This window comes from Bactrocera dorsalis, chromosome 2 (genome assembly GCF_023373825.1).
Source record: "Bactrocera dorsalis isolate Fly_Bdor chromosome 2, ASM2337382v1, whole genome shotgun sequence".
Classification (NCBI taxonomy): Eukaryota; Metazoa; Arthropoda; class Insecta; order Diptera; family Tephritidae; genus Bactrocera; species Bactrocera dorsalis.
Genome location: NC_064304.1, coordinates 102,158,023 through 102,173,395, shown reverse-complemented (window position 1 = coordinate 102,173,395; position 15,373 = coordinate 102,158,023). Strand labels below are relative to the sequence as shown.

At 35.8% G+C, this 15,373-nt stretch overlaps 3 protein-coding genes across 4 annotated transcripts in view; 1 reads left to right on the top strand and 2 right to left on the bottom strand.

The window, feature by feature from the left end:
- Positions 1-7: 7 nt before the first annotated feature.
- Positions 8-10,394, top strand: LOC105230469 (probable ATP-dependent RNA helicase spindle-E). The gene is made up of 18 exons (XM_011211257.4): positions 8-357; positions 419-688; positions 2,641-2,790; positions 2,994-3,233; positions 3,308-3,424; positions 3,500-3,717; positions 3,779-3,933; positions 4,781-4,947; positions 5,014-5,344; positions 5,407-5,552; positions 6,150-6,751; positions 6,822-6,972; positions 7,043-7,267; positions 7,486-7,827; positions 7,894-8,463; positions 8,575-8,696; positions 9,624-9,842; positions 9,910-10,394. The coding sequence occupies exons 1-18, from the start codon at positions 166-168 to the stop codon at positions 10,043-10,045; spliced, it is 4,353 nt and encodes a 1,450-aa protein (XP_011209559.2). The 5' UTR covers positions 8-165; the 3' UTR covers positions 10,046-10,394.
- LOC105230473 (uncharacterized) lies at positions 983-2,420 on the bottom strand. Its single transcript, XM_011211256.3, has one exon. It carries the CDS (start codon positions 2,324-2,326, stop codon positions 1,094-1,096), a length of 1,233 nt encoding a protein of 410 aa, XP_011209558.2. The 5' UTR covers positions 2,327-2,420; the 3' UTR covers positions 983-1,093.
- The window catches only part of LOC105230494 (uncharacterized), a 22,136-nt gene continuing 17,081 nt past the window's right edge, over positions 10,319-15,373 (bottom strand). For both annotated transcript variants that reach the window (XM_049448531.1, XM_049448530.1), the window contains exons 16-20: positions 13,832-13,975; positions 13,588-13,764; positions 12,282-12,531; positions 10,714-11,071; positions 10,319-10,640 (exon numbers count right to left, since the gene is read on the bottom strand). In XM_049448531.1, coding sequence (XP_049304488.1) covers positions 10,463-10,640; positions 10,714-11,071; positions 12,282-12,531; positions 13,588-13,764; positions 13,832-13,975 — 1,107 coding nt within the window. In that variant the 3' untranslated portion in view covers positions 10,319-10,462. The remainder of the gene's footprint in view (positions 10,641-10,713; positions 11,072-12,281; positions 12,532-13,587; positions 13,765-13,831; positions 13,976-15,373) is intronic.

Here is a 15,373-nt window from a genome sequence, read left to right as displayed (position 1 = left end):
AAAATACCCTTTAAATTTAATGTATGTGATTGGCAGCACTTTTATGGGAAATAACGGAGAAGTAATTTTTGGACTAGACAATCGAGTGAAATAACTTTGCAGCTAAGTTTATTAATTTAAAAATTAATCGCGGGGACTATACATAAATATTTTGTGCCAACAAAAATGGATGAAGTGAAAACTTTCTTTGACTTCACTAAAGAATTTAGGCGTGTTCCTGTACCGCGAGGATGCGTTTCGGGTAACATTGCTGCTAATGCAGGCAAAGCTGATAGTGGCAGACCCATTAAGCGCGAATATTTCGGTGATCAATATTCCAAACAGATTGCCGATCAAGAACGAAAACGAATATTAGAGGCAAAAAATTAACATTTGAAAAATTCACAAGTAGAATAATGAGTTATATTAATTGTTTTAGGAGGACGACCCTATGAATGAAACACGTTCATCACGGCATGGTGCAACTTCATCTACATGCATGGATGAACTTGAAGATTTAAGTGATGAAGATGATGTTAAACCAAAGACAAATCGAATTGATGACAATGTATATACACGATATAACTTTAATTTGAATCGAGATGAATCGCTTCCAATACACGATAACAAAGACCAAATTTTGGCTGCTATACGTAAATATCCTGTGGTGGTACTTGAAGGTGATACTGGTTGCGGAAAAACTACACAGGTGAGTAGTTATAATATATCATTAATATATACATAATATGGTATGATAAGCGAAAACTCTTTGATTTGGAGCTAGTACATTAATTCATACTGTTTTATAAATTAGCAGTTACAGCTACGAAATGTATTTGAGTTTGCATGAGGATACGATTGTCTCCTATCTTTTTGGAGAACATATTATGTATCTACCACAAAAGTATCTAAAATGCCTTACAATGTATGGTGGTCCATATTCTCCTTTAAAATATGCAGATTTTTTCTAGGTCCGAATAGTATTTTTTAAAAAATCATATACATATGTATATGTTTGGTATCTTTATTCATTTTTACATATATTCGTTTAACAATTCGCTTATATTTTATATTTTTATTGTTACTTATAATAAATTCAGATTATTTAACTTAATTAGTTATCCTTACTACATTCTTTGTTTAGTTCTATTTCTAATAGTTCATTTAATTGCTGTTCAATTACTTCTTTTCCGTTACTGCTTACATGGACATCACCCTCTTGCTCGCCATTTTCTTGAGTTTCTGTTAAATGAGCATTTCTTTCATCAGACATATTTTCTTCTGATGATTGTCCAACATCGGACAAATATTGATCTTCCGTGCTTACTATGGATTCTTGCTCTTGCAGATCATCTAACAAATCGTCAGGCAATTCATCTGTGAATACCGTACGTGCAGACATTCTTCTAAGTGTTTTACTTTTCTTTGAAGAATTCTCCCTTGCACCACTGACTAGTTCCCTCTCTTTATCATTTTGATTATTAGTGAAACCTTTGCGCTTCAAATTTCGTTTTGTACTTTCTAAAGGTAAACGTTTTTGTTTGCTTACTTCTCCCTCACCATCTTCAACTATAGCCTGAATATTTTTAAAACACTCTTCTATACTTTTGAAAATTGTGGTTGCCGGCAGGGATTGCTTATGCATACCACTTCTACTTGTGTTCACTAACATTTCCTTCATTTCATTGTAACCATCTTCAAGCACTGTTAACGCGGGTAATATGCGTTGAATTGCAGGATAATCTTGTAATTGCTGTTCGAATCCTTTGCTATTATTCTTCTGCCAAAAGTCTACATTATCTTTATCATTCAAATTATCGTAATCAACAAGATCCTCCAAGCCTACACAATAATTTAAAGCCGTGAAACAAAATGCACCGGCTTGCAATAGTTTCCAAAATATATAACGAGTTTCGTCCATATCCGGTGTTAATGGTAAGGAGTCTATGAAGTTTTTTATTGATTTCCAAGTATTTAGATTGCATTCAATTTTAACGTAACGTTCTGTAGGTTGTTTAAAGTAAGTTGCATACAGCAGATATAAACAACCGATTCTTCTCCGCAAACGTTCATCTACAAAGTGTTGCGCCGTGGTGTTTTTCGTGCTATTCTCTACAGTTGGACCTATGTTTATTTCATCCTCATCAGAATTGCATATGTCGTGCTTTGCATAGTGCATAATCGCAGAGGTTGTTTGTATTATTTCAATATGTGACGTTTGTGCAAAATAAATATGTTGGAATTGCAAAGTTTTCCACTGTTTGCAAAATGAAGAGAAACTATTATTTCCAGAACGCACAAAGAGCGCTATTAATTTTCGACAGTCCTCGAAAACAGCCAATTCCATGATAATATCTCGCAATTAATTTCTTTTAGCGCTAGCAAGACAAAAAAATTATTTGTATTTAGACATGTCAAAGTAATTGTTCAGTGTGGCCAAACCATGATAGATTGTTTATTTTGGGATATTTTGTATTTACATGGAAACTGTAAACAATAACGTTAGGGTATTCCTTATATGTAAACATTACCAAAATTATAACATTATATACAAAATAAGTTAAAATTTGATTAGAAATACGAAAAAACTTTTTCGACTAGCCAATATTTAATAACTTTAATGTATAAATATTTGTTATAACAGTATATTTTTTATTTCAGGTGCCTCAGTATATACTCGACGAAGCCTATGGAAATCGGGAGTACTGCAAAATTGTCTGCACACAACCACGCAGGATTGCAGCAATATCTATTGCTAGACGTGTTTGCCAGGAGAGAAAATGGGAAGAAGGTTCCGTTGTTGGTTTTCAGGTAAAATGGAAGTGTGCAACTAAATTAACAACTTTTTTGAAAAATCTGTCGCCAGCTTGCCTTCGAAACGGTTCAATTTCTGTAACCACCTGCATATAAAATATCAATAATAAGACTAAAGAAATTGCGGAAATATTGCAATAATAACAATTTACAATATTAAGTAAGGACAAATTTGAAATATTTTCTATATATTTTCCTAGGTTGGCTTGCATGCGAAAGTTTCCGAAGATACACGCTTGCTGTACTGCACAACTGGTGTACTGTTACAAAAACTTATAAAGGAGAAGTCACTTAGACATTTTACGCATATTATTCTTGACGAGGTGCACGAACGTGACCAGGAAATGGATTTTTTACTGATAGTTATAAGAAAACTGTTGACTACAAATTCACGCGGTGTAAAAATTGTACTCATGTCAGCCACAATCAATGCTGGAGAGGTTGGTATACGTACTATAGTACATTGTATTATATATATATTGGGAACTTAATAATAATTTTATGTTAATTTTAGTTCTCTGATTACTTTACCATACGCCGCAATCCGGCGCCAGTGCTGCGCGTTGATTCACGTCGCCTTTATCAGGTGCGCGAATTCTATTTATCCGATCTGGGTCGCATCAATAGTACGGTAAATGTTCACGTGTACGTTGCGTAAATCAATCTATTATGTAGTAATGGTTGGTTTTCCATATTTTGCTTATAGAACACCGATGTGGACGTATCTGATCCTGGCATATCGAAAGAAATGTATAATATTGCCTATAAACTGATTATTGTCATAGATAATATAGAGAAGCAGGAAGCTTCTGTTTCCATGGATCCTAGCTCTCTGCCACAAACCTCGATTCTGATCTTTCTACCTGGTATCAATGAAATTGATCAAATGTGCCACAAATTAGAATCGTTAAGCGAATCTGTTGAGTATGTGCGGTGCAAACATGTTAATTTAAAAAATTAAATAACTTGCTATATATAATTCCAGCAATAATGTAAAACTCTTTCCTATACGCCTACATTCATTAATCTCGCCGGATGAGCAGAGCAAAGTATTTAATCACCCACCAACTGGTTTTCGTAAAGTAATATTGGCGACAAATATTGCGGAAAGTTCTATAACCGTGCCGGACGTTAAATACGGTGCGTAAAATATGTCATAATATTTTATTAAAGTTTCTATTTTTTTTTTTATATATTTTTAATTTTTTTATATATTTTTTTTTAATTTTTTTTTTATTTCTTTAATTAAATATAAGTAATTTTTGTAAATATTTTCATATTTTTTTAATTAAATCTTTTTTTTAATTTTATTATTATTTTTTTTAATGTTATTATTTTTTTTTAATTTCTACATTGTTTATAATTTTTTACATTTTATTTTATATTTTTTTTTGTAATTTTTCATCAAACATATGCATGTACAATTAATTTGTTATTATTTTTTGTTTAATTTTGTACTTTGTTGTTTTTTTCAATTATTTTTAATTTTGTTTTCGTTTTATTTAATGTTTTCTTAATTAAAGTTTTATTTTAATTTTTATTATTTTTGGACTTTATTTTCATTTATGTAATGTACATGTGTAAGTATTTTTATTTTTAATTTGTAAATTTTTTTATATACCTACATACATATAGTATGTACATATGTACATGTAATAAAAAACAATAATGTATATAAAAAATACTTATTTAATTTAAAAATAATATAAAAAAATTAAGAAGGATAAATTTAATTTGTATATTGTTTTTAAATTTATTTATATTTTATTTTAATTTTTTATTATTCATACATATGTATGTTTTTTATATTTCTTTTAATTTTAATTTCGTATTTTGTGTGTGTTTTTTTTAATTTTTTTCAATTTTTTTTTTAATTTTTCAATTTTTATTTTTAATTTTTATAATTGTTTTTCTTTTTATTTTTTAATTATAATTTTTTTATATTGTATTTAATTTTTATATATATTATATTTTCTCCTTGCTTTAGTCATTGATTTTTGCCTAACGAAGTCACTGATCACTGATACTGCTACAAATTTCTCGTCGTTGCAACTGCATTGGGCATCACGTGCCAATTGTCGTCAGCGTGCTGGTCGTGCGGGTCGTGTAATGAATGGCCGTGTCTATCGCATGGTCTCAAAAGATTTCTATGAAGTATGCATATTTAAAAATTTGCATTTCATCATAACCTAAAATATATGTACATATGCTTCTTTTTAGCACTATATGGAAGAATTTGGTACCGCTGAAATGTTGCGTTGCCCATTAGAAAACGCAGTGCTTAAAGCCAAAATGCTTGACATGGGTCCACCGCCAGATATACTCGGTTTGGCTATGACACCGCCTAATCTCTCGGACATTCATAACACGATATTGACTTTGAAAGAGGTGGGCGCACTTTTCACCACCGTTAATGGCGCATATTCCATACAAGATGGTGATTTGAGTTTTATGGGTCGTGTGATGGCCGTCATGCCATTAGATATACGTCTAACACGTCTCATATTGTTGGGTTATATATTCAGCGCTATGGAAGAGGCGATTATAATCGGTAGTAAACTCTATATATTTAACAGAGCTTTGTGTTAAGTTTATCATACTGTATTTTGTTAGCTGCCGGCTTGAGTGTGCGTTCTATATTCCGCTCTGGCGTCGATCGTCGTGGTCGTGAAAATACCCAAGTGGAGGCATATATACAAAAACTAGTTTGGGCTGACGGTTCTGGCTCGGACTTATTTGCAATTTTAAGAGCTTATCGTGTAGGTTTATTAGAGTTTTCTAAAATTTTTTTGCAAACGAGTTTCAGTTTTTGCCCTAAAAGAATTGTCCAATGTAAACAAGCTTTTTATTTTCAGTCGAACAGTGCCTAAATCTTATTCCAAGTAAAGCTATTTATATTTTATACAAAATTCAGCGCACTACAAAAAGGATCCAATTAATTTTTCTATAAAAAACTTTCCTTTAAAAGTTATACGCATTTAAAGTTATATCTTAGTTATACTGTGCAAACTGTATGAATGTACACCATGGCGTATGAGCAACATAGAATTTAAAAGGCGCTTCTGTGTGTGCTCAGTAGATTTGATGCATAATTTTAAGAACGTATAAATGTTACAGCAGTGGTTCGATGGAAAAAATCATTAAGACCTTTTTTGTAGAGCGCTAAATGTTGTATTCGACTATTCTCTTTTCAAGGTCGCAGATTTATTTGTGGAAGTAAAACAAGATTATGACGTCCTATGTTAAATATATGGGGGAAAGTAAATGATTCTAAGGCAAAAACTGAAACTTCCGGTGCACCCTCATGTTTGTATTCAAACGTTGCTGGAACTTGATCTTTTTTGTACTATTATTAGCTTTGGTCATCGATGCGCGAACAACAAAATATCCACGAGGAAGCCAGCGAACACTATTGGGCCAATCGTTATTTCATCAATTTGCGTTCAATGAAAGAAATGCATTTGCTTGTGCTGGAATTACGTGAACGCTTGCAAAGGCTTGGCATACGTGAGCAGCATGCCTATCAGCGTGTTTGCTGGATTGATCGCGAAAAAATAATTATATTGAAAATCATTATTGCTGGCGCTTTCTATCCCAACTATTTTACACGTTCGAATTTGAATGATACCGAACGTGAACGTGGTATTTACCATACGCTCTGCGGCAATGATCCCTGCAATACCGTCTACTTTACCGGCTTCAATACACGCCATATTGGCCAATTGTATACGGGCTCCATTAAGGAACTGTTTAAATTTATGCGCATACATCCGAAGAATATCGAAGTGCGTTTTCAGCCAGGCGCCGAACGTGTGTTTGTCACTTTCAAAAAAGATCAAGATGCCGATGACGATGGTGGTACGTATCGGCTGCTTGTGCCGGGACGTGTTTGCCCTGATGTTTATAAGGCTGTGCGCATGCGTATGCTTGGCATACGCACAAGCATACGTGTCATGGAGTAAGTTGTTTTGCAATAAAAAAAAACATGTTGAAAACATAATCAATTAATTATATAATTTCTTTCGCAGTCCACGTAACGAGGTGCGCTATGCCGAGGAGCGTCGTATTGGCACAATGGTGGAAGGTGTTTGGCAACCGGTCAAGAAGCAAATCAAAAATCCTGAATTAGTTGTCTTGCCCTCTGTTTTTCAAAAAATGATACGTGGCTACATAACTCATGTGAGCACAAAGTTATCATATCTAATTATAAAGACATATGTATATATGTATATTTACGCCTTCCATTTAGATTGAAAGTTGCAGCAAATTTTATTTTCAACCGCTTACGGAAATGGAGCGTTTACGTGAAATCCATGCACTCTTGAATAGTCCCGAAAATCTACAAAGCGGTCGTTTCCAAAGTCCTGCCGCCATAGCTAAAGGCATGATGGTAGCCGCACCGTTTGAAAATAAATACCATCGCGCTAGGATAGTGAAAGTGCTAACTGCGGCTCGACAACATTGCCAATTTAAGGTATTTACGATGTGTATTATTTTTACATTCATTTTGATTACATATATTCACTAGATCGGATCGATTTACGAAAAAATCGCGTATGCCGTAAATATTTTACGGATCCGCGATTTTACAAAAAAAAATCGACCCGCGCTAGTATTTATACACGCATACATACAAATATATACTATATTAAGTGTGGTATTATTGATTTTAATTACATGTTTGTCTTCCAGGTATTCTTCGTCGATTATGGCAATACTGATGTTATAGATTTCGAACAATTGCGTCGCTTCTCGCGTCACTGTGAGTCGCTTCACGACATACCGCCGCGTATGTTTGAATGTCGCCTTGTAATGGTCGAGCCGTCAACGGTGAAATGTCCCAGCGGCAAATGGCCCGATGAAGCAATGGAATTCATGCAACAGACAGCCGATGCGGGTGTGGTGGAAATTGAAGTTTACTCCGTGGTGTCTGGTATTTCGAATGTGATCATAAAAACCGCTACAGGCACACTAAACGATATATTGGTGGAAAAGGGGCTCGCACATAAATCGGATGAGAATTATATGTCCAAGGTTGGTAGTCAAACGTTTGTCATATGAATAATCGTTTTAATTCTTATTTCTTGTTTCATATTGCAGGCCGATCATGATTTCCGCTTACGTAAACAAGTTGTTGCTACACGTTTCCTCGATGAAGATCATTCCAAGCAAAATGAAGAATATTTACGCTCCATACAACCGGAAGCCGATGTCGAAGTGGATCCACCACCACGTGAATATTGCACCAAAACTATTAACCTACGCGGTCCATATAGTGCGCTCGAGACGAAAATTTTCTCCGCCGTGCGCATAGGCACCTGGAAGAGTGTGCACGTCGAACGTGATTCGGTGAATTCCGTATTGATTGACACAGATCCGCAGGATGTGCACGAACGTCTAATTGTTGCGGCCAGCATTACGGAAGCGCAAAACACCGAAACGCTTACGGCGCGCGCGACGACACTTATGCCAAATATACATGGTTTTAGCGCATTAATGACGCTGCTCTTCTGTCCAACCATGCAGATAAAACGTAATATTAACAAAACCAAATATGTGGCAATACTAGCGGGATTGGGTTATAATAAGGATAACTATAAGCCACTCTATGAGGAGCACGATATTGTCTTGAATCTAGATGCTGACATTACAAAGGACGATTTAGAGTTGGTGAGTTGACATTTAGATTTAATTTTATATTGTATAAAGTTGAAAAATAAAAGTAGGGTTATGTATAAAAACAAATTGTATTTTTATGTTATTAAATTTTCTCACTTTCAGATTAATCAACTGCGCTACTGCATGGATACCATGTTATATACGGATCCAAGTGATGAGCGTCCAACTATTTTGCCAAATATGCGCGCCGATTTATCGGCCAAAATTAAAAACTTAATTATAAGGTAAGCGAATAAGCCAACATTTCTTGAAAGCAAGACACTTTTGGAGTTGTAATTGTTATATGCCTTACATATTCCATGCCAGTTAGGTGGATATTGGCTGTTAAGCCTAAAAATATACATATATTCTGCCATATTTCTGTGCGAATAGTAAGGTTCTCTGAGTTTTTTCTACTTTTGTTGTTATTGACATTGCGTGAAAAATTATAAAATTTTAAATTGTAAGCACTAATGTGAGTGACTTCATGGGCGGATTGAGTAGCAAAATTTTTTGCAGTAGAGATGTGAAATTTGCTTTAGCTGTTATTGTTGTTGTAGCGGAAAAAACAACATTGCAATCATTTGAAGAAATGGTGCCGAGTTGACTGTGCTTGGCCGTAAAAAATTAGGGTTCCTTCCGGTTACATAAATCCGACTGCTGTGTGTTTCTTTGGTACTAGTCTCTGGACGGCCATAAATTTGTTATGTTCTGGATATGCAGAAGTGCGTGTTTGGTATTGTTGTTGTTGTAACATCATACACATTTTTCAAAGCAGTTTTTGGTTAAGCTGTCTAGCTCACTTTCCTTGGTATAAAAAATATATATTGAAGCACATGTGGATAGACACGATAACCGAGCCCATTTACGGTCATCTTCTTCTTCTACTATTTTCTCTTATCATCTTTTTCTCCATTGTTAGGCTGCATTAAGACCATGATTTGTAGGGTCATGGAATTTTTTTTTATACAAATGTTTAAACCTCTCAGAACTCACAAAAGACCTATGTTGTTTAAGAAAATTTCTCTGCGAGATTACTTTTACTATTTAATATCGTATTTTCTAAGCACGTATTTACTTTTACTATATGTCTCAACGCATACTTAGCTCATTTATTTTAATACTCTACTTTAACATTCAAAAAACATAATATTTTACTTCCTTTCTTATAGATTATTGAACAGAAATCGCAAATATATTGAAACACATGTGGATAGTCACGATAATGTATGGCAACCTTACGATGTAGAAGACTTGATCGAAACCGAACCCATTTACGGTCATCGCTCACTGTTCCCGATGCATTCAGCACTCAAATTGTACGATGAAAAATTCGATCGCATACACTCGTTGGGCGTACACTGTCAGGAGTTGCATCGTTTGTGTCAGTTGTGAGTTGAAAACGCTAGCCATTTTTTCAAAAGTGAAATTTTAACTAAATTTATCATATTTTTTCAGTGATGGCCCCATACAAACGCTCACTTGTCAGCTATGTAATCAAAATTTGGAGAATATCGTACAACTACGCATACATTTGCTCTCTCAGCTGCATCGTGATCGTGAGCATCAGATACGTTTCAAAATGCCGCGTTAACTTTTGCGTTAGTTTGTATAAACTACCTGCAAACGCTATTTTCCACACGCAATAAACGAAAAAACGTTATTTTCCACACACCATAAACGAACTATATTCGTTTATTTAAAGTGTGTTAGTATTTCTAAGTTAATTTTTAAGTTTTCTACTTCTTATATATGACATGGTACATACCCGAAAGCGAATTTAAAAATATTACCACTTATATACATACATACATACAATTTTTTTTTGAACATATTGAATTGAATGTCCATTTGTTTTGAATTACCATTTTATTTTTTTTATTAAAACTTCTCATTAATTTGTAATTTTACGTATTAATAAACTTGCTACTCTACATAACATATTTTTATGCATGTTTTAATATACAATGTATGTACGCATATATGTTTGTATGTGATGAAACTTTCTCCGCTACATGCATAATGTATAATTTTGCATTGCATTCAACGGTTTGCTGCAGAGTCCACACATTTTACTCTTGTATAGGCCGTAAATTTCCAGATTCAACACATTGGATAAATCGAATTGTATGGTCGCATGCATTAGCGCATTCTCCACGATCAGTATATTATGTTCGGTCAATTCCACGCTGCATACGATAAAGATTTTTACAGTTTATAAAAAAAATCCAAAACCAAATTTTATGTACCCAGTTTACTCACTGAAAATCATAATCGCTGACATCCTCCGGATATCTGTACGGCTTATCGCGCAAATTGATTAACGTCTCATTACTGTTAACCGTTATGTATATGGGCGCATCATCTTGCAGTTTCGTATGATTATCTACTGGCCGGAATGTGAAGTAATTCTGTCCAATATAAACACGTAAACCGTAATTTGCACTTAAACCATTCTCCGGTGAGGGCAATAAAAATATGGCCATCTCTGGCAACACGGAACAGTCGGCAGCCAACAGCGTTTGACAGTGTTTTGCCACGGTTACTTTGGTGAATTCGCTCAGGTTGATTAAGTAGTCATCGAAGGTGTTAATCATGCCATTTATTACCGAGCAGGAGCCTGCAATTGTACAATATGTTTTATATATAGAAGTCATATTTATAAAATTGTAAAATTTCCATAATAATAGAGTTTTAGATTTTAAGGTTTAAAAGGACTTAGGCTGCGCCGTAGCTATAATACCCTTCACAACTAAAAGAGTTCTGCATATAAGGGCTTGATTTTTTCGGTCAGCTTGTATGACAACTTTATACTATAGTAGAAATGCCAGACGAATAATACTTAATTGGCTATGCGGATCACATTGCAGCAGTAATTACAGCAAGAGACACCAGTCATCAGGTCATGGTAAGGACACAAGTATGGCTCGACTCACACAAACTCCAGCTCGCTACGGAAAAATCAGAGCCACTACTGCTAACAAATAAGGACATATGTACCTCTCGAAATAAGTAAGCAAACGACTACGGATATCCTTAGGTCACAAAAATCAGTAAACTACCTAGGCGTAAGACTGGACCTCAGGCTAACCTTCTAACAGTACGCTGCAGGGAAGACAGCGAAAATCACATCCCAACTCAGCAGACTAATGTCCAACGTAGGAGGCCCCAGCCAAGAAAAGAGGAAGCTCGACGACAAACAGCGTCGTATTATGCGGTGCTGATATCTGGGCAGATGTGTTAAAAAAGGTATCGCTCACCATAGGAGAATGTGGGATTACTTCACAGCCACAGTTGAAGCAGCTTGGTGTAATAGGGGACTTAAGACTTAAATTCACGGAGCACCTGGAAAACACGGCATGTAAAGCAAATAATATCGATAATGCTTTATCTAGAATGATGGCAAATAGAGGCTGTGTGCGTTACAGCCGACGATTTTTAATAGCACTGAGATCAAGCGCTACACATAAAATCACATGCTAGACCGATTAACGCAATAAGTGATAAGCTTTTTTCGAACCATATCAAAGACATTACCCAGTATGGCGTCGATTGACATCCAGAGAGTATAAGGGAAAAGCTGAAAACCACATTTGGTAGACAGCACTTATATGCGAGTCCTGTGCAAAATGGAAAGCTGTCAGCGAAACGTCGTTATGATAACATTGAGACATTTACAATAGGTTAGGCTTAAATGTCTGTTTCTCTCCCATCAAGTAATACTCACTCCATAGGTCCCTTCGGAGAGACATGAGCTGCGAGTAGGTTAAATTTAGCGGAATAAAGTTCCGCACTAAGTATTAAGTAACCTTTGTTTTGCAATAACTTACGTTTGAGTCCCGAATCATAGGATATCTCATGTGAGGCATCATATTTGGAGTCCAATTTCTGCAAGAATGGTATATGATAAATGCGCCAATTCACACCGTTCACTTCCACCGTCAGCCAGAAATGGTCGTTGGGTGCATGAAGTGAGAAATTAATTTCCTCATCCAAATTAAGACTCTCCACCTTTTTCTCAGACAAGGCTGAGACGAAGTGATCCAAACGCGTAGACCATAAATCAAACCATGCAGGCATCTAGGAGAGACAATTTTATGAGTACATTAAATAAAATATTTATATGTATATGAATGCTCATAGACTATAACAATTATTTATAATTATAATAATTATATACTAAAATATTTCAATAAGACATGTAAGGTATAACCGAACTTATTATCGAAAGTTCCGTTTTAAAGTTAAACGGGTAAATATCAATTATGGAGATATCTTAATTGAGACTATTGCTTTTCAAAACTGCAGAAAAACGCGTTGAACTTTTTTCGTTCACAATATCTGACCTTCAGATCTCTTATAATGATGCCTTTTGAATTTATTACTTTCTTTGAAAGATTGCAATGTTTTCTTACAAAGACAATTCAATCAACCCAACCATTACCTAATAAAGAATAATCAACTCTATTACGTAGGATAAAGAGGCCTCTACATCAACTTTAGTAAGAGTTTCAGCAACATATCAAGAACTCGTAGAGTGCGAAGCCAGTCTGGAGGATCTCTCTCTTTCAAACTTGACAATCGGTGAGCAAACTTCATTGAGAAAAACATCGTTCAACCGAGGAACATACGATCTAAGAAGATCTCATATACATATACTGAGTGTGTTAATAGATAGAATTTGCGATTTATGTTTGTGGATTTGAAGCTAGTCTTTAGCAGGACGTGTGTTCGAAAGAATGGTAGGGCATGATTAAGTCAATTAGTCTCCGCATTGTAAATAATATCTCGGTAGACACACCCTTGGCGAAGTTAGCGAAGTTGTTGGGATTGATATTAACCGGATTCATAAATTAGTGGCAAGCACAAAACGATTCGTCGATCGATGAGAATCTGGTGATCAAACTTTTAAGGAGTTTATGGGTAACACAATGAATGTATTTCTGTCGAAGTGAGATTCAACGATTTTAGATTCACCCCGCGATATAACCTAACCTAACCTAATCTAATCTGGAATATTTTTAAAGCTAATAAATATATCCTACAATATGTCGAAAGAGTGCAATATCTTCAGTTAGGTTATGTGATTAAAAATTATCTACGTTTACCTAAATGATGTGTTTTCAAATCACTTACATTATCGAATTTCAAATCCATATCATATTTGGTGATCGATGTGAAGTTCTCGAAATTACTACGCTTACAATATTTCGAGGTGGGTATAGGGCTGAATTTGAGTACTTCCTTTGGACAAAAGTCAGTGTCGGTGAGTGGATTGTCTGAGAGTAAGAAATCGCGTGCATAATCCGAAGGCTGAAGGTATATAAAATATTTGTTAAGATTTTTTTCAATGTATCGTTTAACTTCTAAATCAACTTACGCCTGCCCTGCCGGAGAAATGCACTTTTGAAGTATTGTGCGGATTTTCATTTGTTCTGCTGGCGTTGCCGAATTCCACATCTAGATTGAAGGTATGCGGTCGCTTCGTGAATACGAGTGGTGCATAGGTTGCATTGATTTCTGCCTGAAAGAGTAAATAAATTAAATTGAAATGTAGATTAAGTTCACGGACTAATAAATTTGTTAAAATAAGTTATATTTAATTCTGTTTTTGGTAATATTCTCGGAAAGAAGTTACAAATCCATGCGTCAAATCTTGGAAAAGACCCGTGAAAAGAGAATCGACACGCACAACCTCTTCGTCGATTTCAAAACTGCTTTTGACATCACGAAAAGGAGCTGGTATCCCCGCAAAACTAATACGGCTGTGTAAACTGAAGTTGAGCAAAAGTTCCGTCCGGATCGGGAAGGACCTCTCCGAGCCGTTCGATACCAAATGAGGTTTCAGACAAGGCGGCTCCCTTTCGTGTGACTTCTTCAACTTACTTGTGGAGAAAATAATTTGAGCTGCAGAACTAAACAGAGAAGGTACCATTTTCTATAAGAGTGTGCAGCTGCTGCCGTACGCTGATGATATTGATATCATTGGTCTCAACAGAATGGATGAGGCAGCGAAGCACATGGGTTTAGTGGTGAACGAGGGCAAGACGAAATATCTCCTGTCATCAAACAAACAGTAGTCGCATTCTCAACTTGGCTTTCACGTCACTGATGGCAGTCATACACTTCGAAGTCGTAGATAATTTCGTCTATCTTGGAACCTGTATTAACAGCCTAGAAATCCAACACGGAATAACTTTTCCCAACAGGTGCTATATCAGAATGAGTAGGCAATTGAGAAGTAAAGTCCTCTCCCGTTGAACAAAAACCAAACTCTATTAGTCACTCATTATTCCCGTCCTGCTATATGATGCAGAGGCATGCACGATGACAACATCTGATGAGTCGACGTTACAAGTTTTCGAGAGAAAGGTTCTACGGAAGATTTATGGTCCTTTGCGCATTGGCCACGGCGAATATCGCGTTCGATCGAACGATGAGCTATATGAGATATACGACGACTTCAGCGAATTAAAAGACTGCGGCTACGCTGGCTAGTTCATGTAGTCCGAATGGACGAAAACACCCCAATGAAAATGAAACAACAGTCTCGGATCAGATATCCCCCTTTTGATGACGACCATTGCAAACGCATTAAGGATTACGATTTAAGGACATGCATCTGGGATGTCGGGAAGGTGCCGATGCCCAGCTGGTTGATGTCCTCGTAAAAATAAAGGCAAACATCACTGGCGTCCAAAAAAGTGCGAAGTGGACAAGGACTGAGACGAGTCTCAAATGGGTTGAGGCTGATCGACTTCGTCGGGGCCCGAAATATAGTTATCTGTTCAACTAGATTCCAGCGTAGGAAAATTCACTAAGCTACCTGGCTGCCTCCGAATTGAAAAGCCATCAAACAGATCGATCACTTTGTGATAGACGGAAGACACGTCTCCAGTGTTTTAGACGTTCGTACGCTCCG